Raw genomic sequence first — 14,377 nt, 5'->3', positions numbered from 1 at the left:
TTTAATTGTGATGAGACTGGGCTGAATTTCAAGATGCTGACATCAAAACTCTTGCAGCCCAAGCCAAGACGTCTGCACCTGGCTACAGGCATAGTAAGAAAAGAGTACTGCATCTACTGTACAACTGAATTAATAAGTCAATAAATCGAGTCCCGTAAAACATAGTACATAATACAGTATAGTTTGTTTTAGTTCATTTTCAAAGTTATTCTGTATTATCCGACATTTTCGGTGATCCGACGTATTCCAGGTCCCGTTTAAGTCGGATAATCGAGACTCTACTGTATTAGTTGTAATGTTTTCTCAACTTCCTCTTCTCTCCCCAGAACTTCATTTTTTCTGACCTGGCTGCCCTCTCTTCATCTGTAATGGTGTACTGTTTTTGTTTGACTGTTTTTAATTTTAGTCTTGTATCTATATTTATATGTACAGTAAAAGGTAACTTTATTTTATGGTCTGGTAAGTAATAGGTAATGTTTCAATTTCCCCATGGGGTTGCCTCCCATAGTGCTGTATCAGTTTAACATACATCAGTTAAAGCTATGTGCCTTTTACTGAAGTGTTTTAGGAAAGGCAGCAACGTAACTAGCCTCTTCATTGAATTTTATTATTTTGCTGCTATCTGTCATTAGTAAATGTTTCAACAGCCCCTTCCTTAATTTCATGTTATATTTTAATATTTTTAAAATGTAAATACCCTGCCATTGTCTATAACTCAATAATTGATTGTCACAATTTATTGTAGATATTGTTTCAAGAAGAAGCAAGGTAGAAATGTTTTTCGTAATGGATGTGTGCTAGAACATACATTGTAATTTGTTAATTTGGCTGTTAATTAATTTGTTTTCTACCTTAACTTGACTTTATAATCAGTAAATTTGAATGTTCATAAAGGGATCACCGTTAATCTCATTTTCTTTGCAATGAACTACCTTTCACAGACCTCATATGGTTCCCAGCCTGCTCTCCATCTCCTTTCTTTTAGTTATCATGTTGGTTAACCTAGTATTTATATCTTGATGGTATTTCTGAAGTCTTTATCGTGTGTGGGTGTTTCATTAAACTTCATCAAATCTCATGAAGTTTAAATTTTCTTTATTATGCATATTATTATTATTATTACTAATATTTTTGATGCTGTGTAATCCGTAGTGCTTACAATAGTCACCATAGTGATACGTCCAAGCGAAATCCATCTTTTGATATCAGGACCACAATCTCCACTTTGACTGATTTTGGCTCCTAAAAAAAATGAAATTCCCCACACTCTCTATCTCTTCCCCATTTAGCTTTAAACAAACTGTACCACACTCATCCATAGTCATAACTTTGGTCTTGAGATAGAAGCCCATTTTTTCACTTTCATCATTGAGACAAGAAATTAACAGCTTTAGATCTTCTTCTGTTTCTGCCAGCAAGGTTGTATCATCTGCAAATCTCAAAATGTTCATAGTTCTTTCTCCAATCTTCACAAAAATGTCGAGTTCCTCTAAGGAATTGTGAAAGAATGCAGCCTTGACAGATAGCCTTTTTAATTTTAAACCATTCAATGTCACCATATGGTGTGTGAACTGCTGCCTCTTGTTCTGTATAAAGCGAACGTATCAACTGAGTCAGATGTAAAGGTACCCCCAAATCCAGCATGGCTTCCCATAGTCTGTCATGCCCGACACAGTCAAAGGCTTTTCTGTAGTCAATAAAACACATGTAGACTGTTTTCTGGTATTCACGTGCTTTCTCCATGATCCATCGTAGATTAGCAATATGATTGCGGGTGCCACGACCTCGACGGAAATGAGCTTGAACATCAAGTAACTGAGCTTGAAGGATGGGTGCAAGACGTTTCTGTATGATTTTTAGAAGAACTTTGCTAGCGTGTGGAATCAAAGCTACAGTATGATAAATAGAGCAGTCACACTGACATCTCCTTTCTTAGGTAATGGGATAAAGATTGACCTTTACCATCCCCTTGGCCAGGTGGTAATTTGCCATATCTTCTAGCACAAAGCAGTGATATCTGCCAAAGGGACAGGCTTTAGCAGTTCAGCTGGGACACAATCAAAACCAGGAGCTTTATTATCTGGTAACTGTTTCAGTGCCCATTCCACTTCTTCCTGCAGGATATCTGGTTCTAATTCATTTGGCTGAACGCTACATGGTGGAACAGCTTTACCATTGTGGGAATATACCTTATTTACTCGTGTATTAGACCCCCTCAAGTATTAGGCCCCCCTTAGCTTTTCAAGACAAAGGAAATGAAAATAATAAATCTTGCATACAAGACCCCCGCAACGTAATTCGTTTGAGAAAAATGATTCCATTTCAAAGTGGGTACAAGCCTTACTGCAGCTCTGATGACATCACACAAATAGGTGAAAAGTTTCATGTCTGACGCGAGCATTGCAAGCTTGCATCAGTCATGTATGTGTTTTGTAGTTAAGAATGTCTGCAAGCGTAATGGTTAGCATAATTACCTGTCATTCTCGGGAGCCTGAGTTCAATTCCCAGTACCGTACTGCCAGAGATTTACAAATGGCAGGAAGATTGATATGCGGTAAAAATGGTACATGAAACTCCCTTCCATTGGAGTCTGTCTAAAAAGAGTTGCACAACCTCAGGATAAAGAAACGAGTTTACTTTAGTTAAGAAAATATTCATGGTTTTTGCCATTAATATAGCAGGGGAGATCATTAACTAAGTGATCATTTAATATCTCGTAACTCAGGCCAATACAGGTTGTTTTTGAGAGAATTAGGTTTAAAATGTGATAAAAACATCCAATCATAATGATTGTTTTACTCACCAATGTACATCAATAATAATAATAATAATAATAATAATAATAATAATAATGATGATTTTCGGAGATACCAAACAAAATGTACTATGCATTAATAAAACATGGAGACAACGATCGTACAAAATTACACATTATGATAATAAAATGCATAGATCATACAAAATTACATATTATGATAATAAAATGCATTACCACCACACCTGTAGATATCCATAAATGCGGCAAACTTTCCTGTTATTTCTTTTTAATACTCCCGTCGTGGAACTTCTAGCACTATGCGGGCAGTTGATAGCATACATAACCTAAACAGTGCGGTCTCTCTTATTTATAGCTGTTTAGGTAAATCCTGATGTGATAAATGTGGAGAACAAGCATGAAATATACTTAAAAATAAGGTTTTGGCTTTCAACAGCAGCAGTTTTGCAAAGAATGCTTCCATTCACTATGTGATACATTTGGAACTACAACTCGTAACATACGCTAGTTAGCAGCTGGTTGTTTGGCACACTTTCTACCAAAGTACGGCTTTCTTCGGAGGGAGTGGCCTCTGCTACACATACACTAACTGGGAATATCAGAGACCATCTCCAGAAACAATTTGGGAATAGATTCTCACTGTTTGGACTCTATAGTCAGGAACAAAACTATTTTTAATGAAAGTTTCAAGAAAGATGGGACCTGGAATGTTCTTGATACATGGCTGACAAAATGGATGTGAAGATGACGTCATTTGAAATGACGACATGCCGGTCATTAATGAGATAAAATGAATGACATGATATGAGTAACTAAAACAGACTATATTTACTTTATATGTAGGCCTAAAAGTCGCGTTAACCATTTACTGACTTTTTACATTTAGAAATACTGCCTTTCAACGAAAATAGCTAGTATAACTCAAATACATTTATAAGTTTGTTAAAGAATAGTATAGAATATTTACAGTTATAATTTATAACTCTTTATAGCCTAGAAGCCATGTGTTCACTGCACAAAATTTGAGGTTATCGCATATTGAACCCCCACTCCTACTTTTTTTGTCTGTAAAAGTGAAAAAAAAGGGGGGGGGGGTCTAATAGGCGAGTAAATACAGTAGCTGCTCAGTATACTCATGCCATCTTAATATCTGCCTCCGTAGCATAACGGTTATAGTGTTATTAGCTGCCGTCCTCGGGGGCCCGGGTTTGATTCCTGGTACTGCCAGAAATTTATGAATGGCAGGAGGGCTGGGATGTGTTTGAAATGGTACATGTAGCTCACCTCCATTGGGGGTGTGCCTGGAAGGAGCTGCACCACCTCGGGGTGAGGACACGAGTTTACTTATTTATCTGTTCTTAATACTTTGTTTTGCAGTCAAGATTTTCCCATCCTTCCATCTTAGTGCTCCTTTACGAGCACTAAAAGGAGTTCGAACATTGTTTACCTGCATGAAAAGGTTCCGGGTGTGACCCTTCTTGGAGTCCTCTTCTAATTGGTGGCACTGCTGACTCCAGTGTACTTTCTTGTCTTTCCTTGCAGCTCGTTGAAAATCTGCGTTCAGCTGTCTAACGAGATCTCTTTTACCATTAGCCTTGGCTGATCTCCATTGATCTGCAATCTGTATGGTATGTGCAGAGAGCCATTTGTGACGCTTCTCTGGTTTCTTGTACGGTACGTGTTCTTGTGCTGTTGAAGTAATGATGGACTCTACTTCTTGCCACAGCTTATCAGGATGCTTTTCATCAGTCTCAAGCAATTCAGATCTGTTTTTGAGCTCAATGGAGTATGAAGTTTGGACCTTAGAGACATCATACTTTTTTGGAGGAGCAAGCTTCTTAATTTTGCAAAATTTAACTCTAATTTTGGCTGCAAATAGTTGATGATCTGAGCCACAGTCTGCAACAGGAAAGGTTTTTGCAGAATGGATGGAGCTACTCCAGCGTTGGCTACATAAAATGTAATCGATCTGGTTGTAATATACACCATCTGAGGATGTCCAGGTATACAGCCGAAGTTTAGGCTGTTTGAACCAGGTGTTCATGATTCTAAACTGATAGTCCATGCAGAACTGGAACAGTCGGACACCAGCATCATTACTCTCTCCCAGACCAAAGCCACCAGTGATGCTGAGGTCTTTTTGTGCCCCTATTTTCGCACTGAGGTCATCCATGATATAAATTATATCCTTTTAGGCATCTGATGTAGATTTTCTTCTAATATAGAATAAAAGGATTCAATTTCATCCTCTGATGCCATTGACGTTGGAGAATAGACTTGTAAAATAGTGATACTGAGTGGTTTCCCTCATAAACGGATGCTAAAATACAGTCACTGACTACTGTGTAACTTTCCAAAGTTGCTGAAATTTTCTTGTTCACAATGAAAGCTACACCATTCTGCTTTCTGTTATCATTTCCAGAATAATAAATTGTAAAGTCAACCAACTTGAAGCCATTTCCTGTCCAATGCAACTCACAAATACCAAGCAGATCAATGTTTCATCATTTCATTCTTTTTTTTTGCTATTTGCTTTACATCGCACCGACACAGATAGCTCTTATAGCAACGATCATTTCATTCTTAACAATGTCAATTTTCCCTTTACTCATTCTCGAACATTCCATATTGCTATATGATGGGTTGTCATACAGTACAGATCCTTCCTTTCATCAGGGACAACATCAGCAAGTGGGCCTCCAGAAGGATTTACCCCATTCAAGTCATTCAAACCGAGATTACTTTTAAGTGACCATTGCTCTTCCCCAGTGGCATATTAATAATAATAATGTTATTTGTTTTACGTCCCACTAACTACTCTTTTACAGTTTTCGGAGACGCCGAGGTGCCGGAATTTAGTCCCGCAGGAGTTCTTTTACGTGCCAGTAAATCTACCGACACAAGGCTGATGTATTTGAGCACCTTCAAATACCACCGGACTAGCCAGTATCAAACCTGCCAAGTTGGGGTCAGAAGGCCAGTGGCATATTCAGTACTTACTGGCCTGGGGGTCCTACCATTGGGTACCATACTTGAAACAACTGGGAGATTTTCCATAGGATTTTCTTGGTAATAATACAGGAATAGTTTACCATTGCCTTCTCCTGCGCAGTCATAATGTCTTTGCAATTAACACCTAGACATTCACCTACACTGCTGCTGCCCAGCAATAGAAGGGAGCTGCTCCTAACATGGAGAACAGATGCTGCTTTATGGGTTCAGGTGGCATTTCCTCCACCCTGAGGACCATCACCCTACCTAAAGGGACTCATCCGCCCAAAGCCGTTGGTCCCCTTAGGGAGTTGAGTTATTTACCGCTGCTCAACATTCGGCTTTGAGTCGCAGGCTCTACGGTCTACTTCATTACTGTATGGTTGGACCCATACTTACAACTAAATTCGTCCAAGTTTGAAGCTACTGTATGTACATTTTAAACACAGAGTTCCATTGCATTTGTTGAGTGTATTTTAAGATTGAATCTATGTAAATTTTAAACATAGATTTCCATTTCATTTGTTGATTGTATTTTATCTCAAATTTTTTACGTATCACTGTTTTTTGTATATATCTTTCTTCTTTATGTTATTTTAGCTCATGATGATTTCTAGGTTAGGTCCAAACATGTCCTATGTAGCTTTTTAGACAGACCATTTATCAAATGGCAAATGTATATTGAACAGGTAGACTTTATACAATTTTAAATTCTTTTAGAATTTTATCATACATATTTAAAGTCAATATGGAACCAGAATGAGTTCATTACTTGTAATAACCTTTGTTTTTAAAATTTTTAATTCCTTTCATATCACCTTTAAACCTGTGGGCATTTATTTAGCGCATGGGGCATCACTTTGGTTCTGCGGGCAGGACTACCAACCCTCCAGTGCCTGCGAGCATGGCTGTCAATTTGGTCACCTTCAATTGTTTGTTTTATTGTTTTATAGTCCTAGACCTCAAGGGTCACCAGTGAGGAAGGCACTGATTTCAGATTAATACCATAACTTAAATGATATCTCAAATCATTTTGCAAGTGTCAACAAGCGCTGTGTAAATGTCCATTAATATGGTTAAGCTATATGTTTTCTAAAATCATTTTTGAAGGTTAAGGTCATTATCTAAATGAACCTAAAGAGTTATGTTTAAGGAGCCCGTTAGTGTCATTCAAGAATTTAAGTACCACCTAATTATTTTCCTGGCAGGGCCGCCCAGCATCTTCTACACATCCTGTTGTCCATCTATTTATTCATTCTTGTTTCTATATTTTGTTTATCTGTCCTTACTTATTTTATTTATTTTAATTAATTAATTAATTTATTTATTTTAATAAATGACAATGAGCCATGAAAACCTAGTTTATTAATGTACCACTTGTTTTTTTACAAAGCCATTTTTTCTTCGTAGAAACACCCTTACCGCTTGCTTTCAAATATAATTCAATCAGTTCTCAGGCGTGGTGAGGTTGTAGCACTTATTCAAGATGACTGCTGCACTTGATATCTGTCAAAATCAACAAGGTGTTACAGACTTCCTGTGTTGTGAGCACGAGATGATGGGAAGTATCTACAAGAGGTTGAAACAAGTGTATGGAGACAATGCTGTTGGCTGTAGTGCAGTAAGTAACAGGGTACAGAGGTTATTGGGCAACAAAATGTGCATCAAGATTGAAGATTCTCCTTGCAGTGGTAGACTGCACACTACACAAACACCTGACATTGTGTAGCATGTCAACAGTTATGAGCAAAATGTCACACAAATTGGGATTTGGGGAAGAATGTGTGTAGGAATACTGGAATAGCTGGAGTAGGAAAGAGGTAGGTTCCAAGGATGTTGATGGATACTTATTTAGAAACAAGAAAGACCATGTGCATTGAACTCTTGATGCTGTACGAGAATAGTGCGAATGACTTTCTTCAAAGAACAGTGACAGTTGCACCATTTTAAACCATGGATGGAGAGGGAATCAGCGGCATGGAATCATGCAAATTCACCTCAAAAAATGAATTTCAGAAGGTTGCCTCCAACAGGCAAAACGATGGCCACCATTTTCTGGAATTTGACGGCAAACTGGCTTGAAGTGACATTATATGCCTAAAGGATGAAAATATATTGTTGTTCAAATACAAACCCTGACTTTTCCACTTCTGCAGACATTTCAGAACAGTTTATTAGGTGATGGCAATGTTGCCCTTTACATTTTTCCACCACCAGGAATAGGTTGTGTATGCTCCTTGCTGATATGTCTAATGGAAGATTTCAGTGCAGAGATCCCAATTAACACATGAATGTGCAGCATTGCAAAGGGGAATTTATTTGCTTCATTTAGAAAGTTGAATATTGTTATATCTGCTTTATGAGTATGCAAAAGTAAATATTCAACCATCTTTTTGGTGTATCAGTGGATTTTTAATCTTCGCTGTCAAGATGATATTAGTGTTAAATATGGTCAACTGTGAAGTTATCTTGGAGTGTTATAAAACTTTGTTCCCGTCACAACCAAGAGGCATGCCCTGTACATATCTGGTTCTCACTTAATAGCGGAAACTGGATTGCCGTCAGGGAGAGAAAAAATGCCAACTTACAGATTTCTGTGTGTCAGGAGCGCTGTACCAACCTTGATGCAAATAATACCTCCACTGCATATTTTCACCACCAGATTTTTAAAACAATATACAGGGATTATTTGGCATATACAGTATTTTTTAATATGTCTTTTGGTTGTCAAAGTGATATTTCTACATAAAACAAGAAACCGTTAAGACTGATGTGAATGGAATAACCAAAGAAAATAGTAAAATGGTTGTTCCTTACTGGTCTATAAATAAATACAGGACACCTGTCAACCCTGTCCTATTTTCTTTACAGAAATCTAATAAGCAAAAGGAGAGCACTCACTTTATTTTCTCCCTTCCTTGGAGCCAGGTCATACTGCTGAGATCTCCATAGGTGGTTACATGATTGTAGGCATGTGGAGAATCTATTACTGGCAAGGCATCCAACAGCAAGTGACGATAACTGCCCCACTGTCCGTTTTTAAATACATTCACAGCCAGATCCTTGTCCAGCTGAGTAGAATAGAAAGGAAGTGTAGGATCAAATGATGGGACATCCTTATCCAAGGTAAAGACACACCTAGAACACAGAGAAATCATATACATGAAATTATAATTTTGTCCATAAACTTGAAATCTTTGCTTCATATTCATATTTATCTTGAATTACATGCACAAAAGTAGAAAAAAGATTCAATTTATTTTTTGTTTGTATTGATATCACACCAAAATAGCAGAAGAAATTTTCTCAAAAATTCAGCATTTAGGTTCAGGGGTAGACAAATTGAGCACAAGTTTGTATATTATTTGTTCGATATAGAGTGGGGTACCAATATTATGAGAGCCAAAACAGGAAATGTCAAATTTCTCCTTTAATATTAACCGTATTGGAAAACAGGATATACCGGTATATATTTATTATAGTAACACTTCCTTGATTTAGAGGATGCCTAAAAGACAAAGTATAGTTAATACCAACTAATACTGTGTAATGGAAAAAGAAAGAAAGGTCTATTGAATTTTAAAGAATCACCAAATGAATATTGAATTTTCATGACCACACTGTAATCGAAAGCGACTTTCAACCTATTAGGTCATGTTACATACATTTAGTATGTTTTGAAGAGATGTTAAGTACAGAACAAAAATGGTCAACCGGACACCAGTGGGATCCGAACCCACAACCTCCCGATTTCGCGTCGGTTGCTCTACCAATTGAGCTATGGTGGCCTAGGCCATCTTTGTTCTGTTGGAAAGGATCTAAGCTACAGGTCTGGTACTACTACCATCACACTGTAGAGTGCGTTTAAGTTGCCCGTTGAGGCCCAAGACAATGAATATTGAATTTTCACGACCACATTGTAATTGAAAGCGACTTTCAACCTATTAGGTCGTGTTACGTACATTTAGTACGTTTTGAAGAGATGTTAAGTACAGAACAAAAATGGCCAACCGGACACCAGTGGGATCCAAACCCACAACCTCCCGATTTCGTGTCGGTTGCTCTACCAGTTGAGCTATGGTGGCCTAGGCCATCTTTGTTCTGTTGGAAAGGATCTAAGCTACAGGTCTGGTACTACTACCATCACACTGTAGAGTGCGCTTAAATTGCCCGTTGAGGGTTTAAAACTTATAAGACCAACTGTATTTGCGGAGTAGGATTGTGAGGAATTTTTCTTCTAATGTTTACACAGTACTGTACCGGTAACGGCGGTACGAAACTAAGTCCCCGTAATGAAAAGTTAAAACTTACGCATCACGCTCCGGCCCAGCAACGAAAGACTGACTGAACAGCGAGCAACAGCTGTGTGCGTGTGACGTAGAGCGGGCAACGTCACAGCATGCCTCACCACAACACAGAGCCTAGACTGGTGTGGAATGTTCCTCAAGCTTCTATGGATAATAACTTTCCCCATAATAATAATCAGACAAATTTAACCATATCATCGTGCAGCCAGATCCTTTATCTACGTTCCTGCAAAGTTTCATGTAAATCCGACATGAGACAACGAAGTTATGGAACGAGATGTGAAGGCACGGATCGGATATAAATACAGTACTGTTTCGCTTAGCAGAGCAGTGTGTGACCAGCGTGTGTATGTGCACACATGGCAGTGGAATTCATGCAGTCGGTTCGCGAGGACCGCGATATAGCGTGAAGCGGTCGTCATACTTCAAGTCCGTGGACTTAAAACTCAATCGAGACGAGTATGAACTTGTACGAGTTTCTTTCAACTGTGAGTGATAAACTTCTGCTCCAACGGGGCGTGATATAAATTGTGCTTCATCTGAACATCAGCAAGTGACTGTTTATTCTACACGAGTGTCTAAGACTTGTGAATATTTTTCAAGTACTCGTAATTTAAAGTTTAATGTTCTGGACAGGATTTGGAACCGTTTGCTCCTTACAAAGTACTGAATACTTCAAGTTAACGAGACTGGGCTTTAATTCAGAATTACTCAAATTGCAAGCATGACTACGTCACTAATTTACCATTTCATGAACTGTGTAAATATTTGTAGGTAATGAACTGTAGACTGCGTGCGTGAACTGTGCATTTCAATTCTACTAAGAACTGTACATTTCAATTCTACGAACATTCAGCTGTGCGTTTCGATTCTATGAACAGTCGAACCGAGGACTACTGATGCATGATTAATTTCGTTTTATTTTTTTAAATGTCATTACCAATGCGTGAACAAGTCTGAATTCATTTCATGAATGTTAAACTTATATACTCATTCAAGTTTAATGACCTCCTTTTTCATTTCAAATGATTGAGGATTTAACACGGGATAGATTTCTACCGTGTGATAGACCTTCAAACATACATTCCCACGTGTCATGAACCTTGTTAAAACCAGTGATAAACCTTTCTCTCATCTGTGCAGAAGCAGTTTTTTGTATTAACTCGCCCCAAGGCTTAACGGTGTTCATTCACGTTCGTCATTTACGTGGTCTGTCTCAACGCTCTTCATCAGCACCGTATGGATCTTCTAGTCGTCGAATGGATCTTCTAGAACTTCCATCGAGGGACAAATGGTGGTCCACTGGTATGGAAGGGAGAGGAGCTGCCGGAATCCAAGGACGTCACCAGCCCTAGAACGGGGAATACTTCTACTATATCTGCTGTACAGAGGTGACATGGTTTTGAACTCGTTAATAAATTCAGAAAAAAATTTGAAAGATTTTCTTCTAAACACACCCTCTCCCTCTGTATGCACTTCAACAAATTGGTACACGCCCTGCGTTTCTCGTGCTCGCCAAAGTACCACATTTACTGTTACAGTACAAACTGCAATAATAAGTCAACAAAATATAAAACAGTAAGTGAGGAAAGATGGGGCAACAATGTAAATTGATCAATAATGTTGCACATAGTCTTGGCTAATAAATGAGATGTTCTGTCTGTCCTTCCGAATTGTAGAAATCGTTGAATGAGATATGCCCAATTCCTTCAAGAAGCTGACGTTTGTTTCCCCATTTTGTAATTGCCATGTTATGTGTGACTTTTCTTCAATATTAAACACTTTCCCTTTCTTTTATGATGTCTTCACAGCGGTGCTTGCCTTGACTATTTAACAGACAGATGGATTTGAAATCTACACTGTACTGAAAACAAGAGTTTGAACATAAGCTTTACATTGTTGTCAGCAATCCGCAAAAACATAACAAACAAAAATCAACATGGGACGTTACAGTCAACACATTTCTCTGAAAATGTGAAAAAATGTACCATTTTATATGATATGTTGTAATAAGTGATGCTGTACTAAGTGTTTTTTTAAATGCAGTGTTTATGTAGGATTTAGATGGGACCATTAGGTTTCACCATGTGCGCTCCGTAAGTAATGCGACCAATTTTTTTCTGACGCAACTGTATACCGCAGCGTGTTCTAACCTGCTGGGCTAGGTGGAGGGGGGGTGTTAACTTCAAATGCTCTTTGTCTCATTCGGCAGGAGCTGCCGGAGAGTCAGAACGTGCATTTCCGTCAAGCCCATTTTGAGTTCATGTAACACGGCACAATGAATCGTTCTGTAGAGCAAAGGTACGCTATCAAATTTTGCGTTAATCTTGGGAAGTCCGCCACCGAAACGTTTCCATTACTTCAGCAGGCCTTTGGGACTGATTTCTTGTCCAAATCACAAATTTTCCGATGGCACAAGTCGTTCATGGAGGGCCGAGAGGAGATCACAGACGAACCTCGCAGTGGACGGCCATCAACCTCACGAGTCGACGAAAATGTGACGCGTGTGTGCGATTGTTTGAACTCTGACAGACGGCTGAGCCTTCAATTGATAGCACAAACTCTAAACATGGCAAAAACAACCGTTTTCCGCATTGTGACTGAAAAGGAGGGTCTCGCGCTGCTGAAGCGACATCAAAGACACGTGGAAAGTTCATCATGACAACACGCCGAGTCACAGCGCCTTCATTGTCAACGACTTCCTGGCCAGGACCAACACCCCATTGGTTCTCCAGCCTCCCTACAGTCCTGACCTGGCTCCTGCTGACTTTTTATTGTTTCCTCGGTTAAAAGGAGTCATGAAAGGAAAACAGTGGGACACGATTGAAAAAATTCAGGCGCATGTTACATCGGCTCTAAAGGACATTCCAGAAAAGACATTCCAGGATCCCTTCCAGGCATGGAAACACCGCCTCCAGGAGGGTGCTATTTTGAATATTTTTGATTATTTGTATGAATATATTCAATAAATTACTTTTTATGAATTTGATCGCATTATTTTTGGAATGCACCTTGTATATCCAGTATGTCATTAAAAGTGATGTTTCAACTGTATTTATTTTTCTATCACAGACTGTAATTATGAAATGGTAAAATCCACTGTTCCTGGAATCTTACCTAACCATTGCACAGTTTAGTTCTTTGTGCAGGCAATTAAAGAAGCCCAGTATTCCATTGAAGGGTTGTTGTTGTGCCACAAGGTATATTCGCTTCTGCACCTGAATCCTCTTGGTAGCTGCCTGTATTAGTGGTAACCAGTCCAAAGTTTCCTCTCTTATCTGAATAACAGTAATATCTCTTGATGAGGAAAATTCATGCCGTTTCTGTAACACAAGAAAAATGAATGAATTATCTTTCGAGTGTCAAAATTCTGCCATGAAGGGGAGTTCTTTAAAGGAAAGGAACAAAGGAGTGTCAAATCAAGACTCACCTATGTGGAGATGAAACATGAAAAGGAACAGATAACAGTCTACACACAATGTAAAAAGAGGGAGCAATAGAAGGAGGAGACAAAGACAAACATAAAAACAAAAGGACCAGGATGATCTCCTCATCTTCACTCACTGTTGTCTTCATAAAAATAGTCTCTCTCCAGAACATCCTAGTTTTACCACATCTATTTCTTCATGACACCAATGTGCTTGCTTGTTTTTACTTCCCAGTTTCATCAGGAGGGCAAACATCAATATAAATATTGAGGGGCCATCTACAGGTCCTATCAAATGTTTAAGGACACCTGCGTATTTTATGGATATGATTTCTGTCCTCAAACGCATACGACGTTTTTTTTTTACAGGAAACTAGTACATATTTAAAGAAACATTTGCTGAAAATTTCATTAAAATATCACTCTTTGTCTTTGAGTTATTATATCTTTTGTTTATAATAACAGGAAGGAAATAGCTATTTTTTTTTTACTTGAGATCTGGAGTAAAATATGGAGATTACATTAATAAGTTTTGTTGTGAAGAAACACCGATACCTGTAGAATTTATAATTGTAATAGAGCAACACAATAAGCTTCCATTAAAAAATTTCCCCATTTTATAATTTGCAATAGAACCATATAAAGAGGTCACAAAACAAATATTTCTTGACCTTAGCTGAACAGGAGACCCCTCAAGCTACCAAGATCGTTTGTGTGTTACGTTACAGTGGGATATTCAAACTACAACACACATTCTGGAAACACATTCTGTTGCTCTATTGCAATTATAAATATACTACAGGTATCTGTGTTTCTCCATTAAGGTAATCTCCATACTGTACTGTCCAGATCTCCTCAAGTATTAAAAAATATGTT

General features: G+C 38.3%; 1 protein-coding gene across 1 annotated transcript in view; it reads right to left on the bottom strand.

Annotated features, from left to right (window-relative positions):
• Nucleotides 1-14,377, bottom strand: part of LOC136883438 (fatty acid synthase) — a 560,183-nt gene that overhangs the window by 226,236 nt on the left and 319,570 nt on the right. The window contains exons 21-22 of the mRNA XM_067155718.2: nt 13,192-13,397; nt 8,669-8,905 (exon numbers count right to left, since the gene is read on the bottom strand). Of these exons, the coding sequence (XP_067011819.2) occupies nt 8,669-8,905; nt 13,192-13,397 (443 nt within the window). The remainder of the gene's footprint in view (nt 1-8,668; nt 8,906-13,191; nt 13,398-14,377) is intronic.

This window comes from Anabrus simplex, chromosome 11 (genome assembly GCF_040414725.1).
Source record: "Anabrus simplex isolate iqAnaSimp1 chromosome 11, ASM4041472v1, whole genome shotgun sequence".
NCBI lineage: Eukaryota > Metazoa > Arthropoda > Insecta > Orthoptera > Tettigoniidae > Anabrus > Anabrus simplex.
This window is presented reverse-complemented; position numbering and strand designations above follow the sequence as displayed.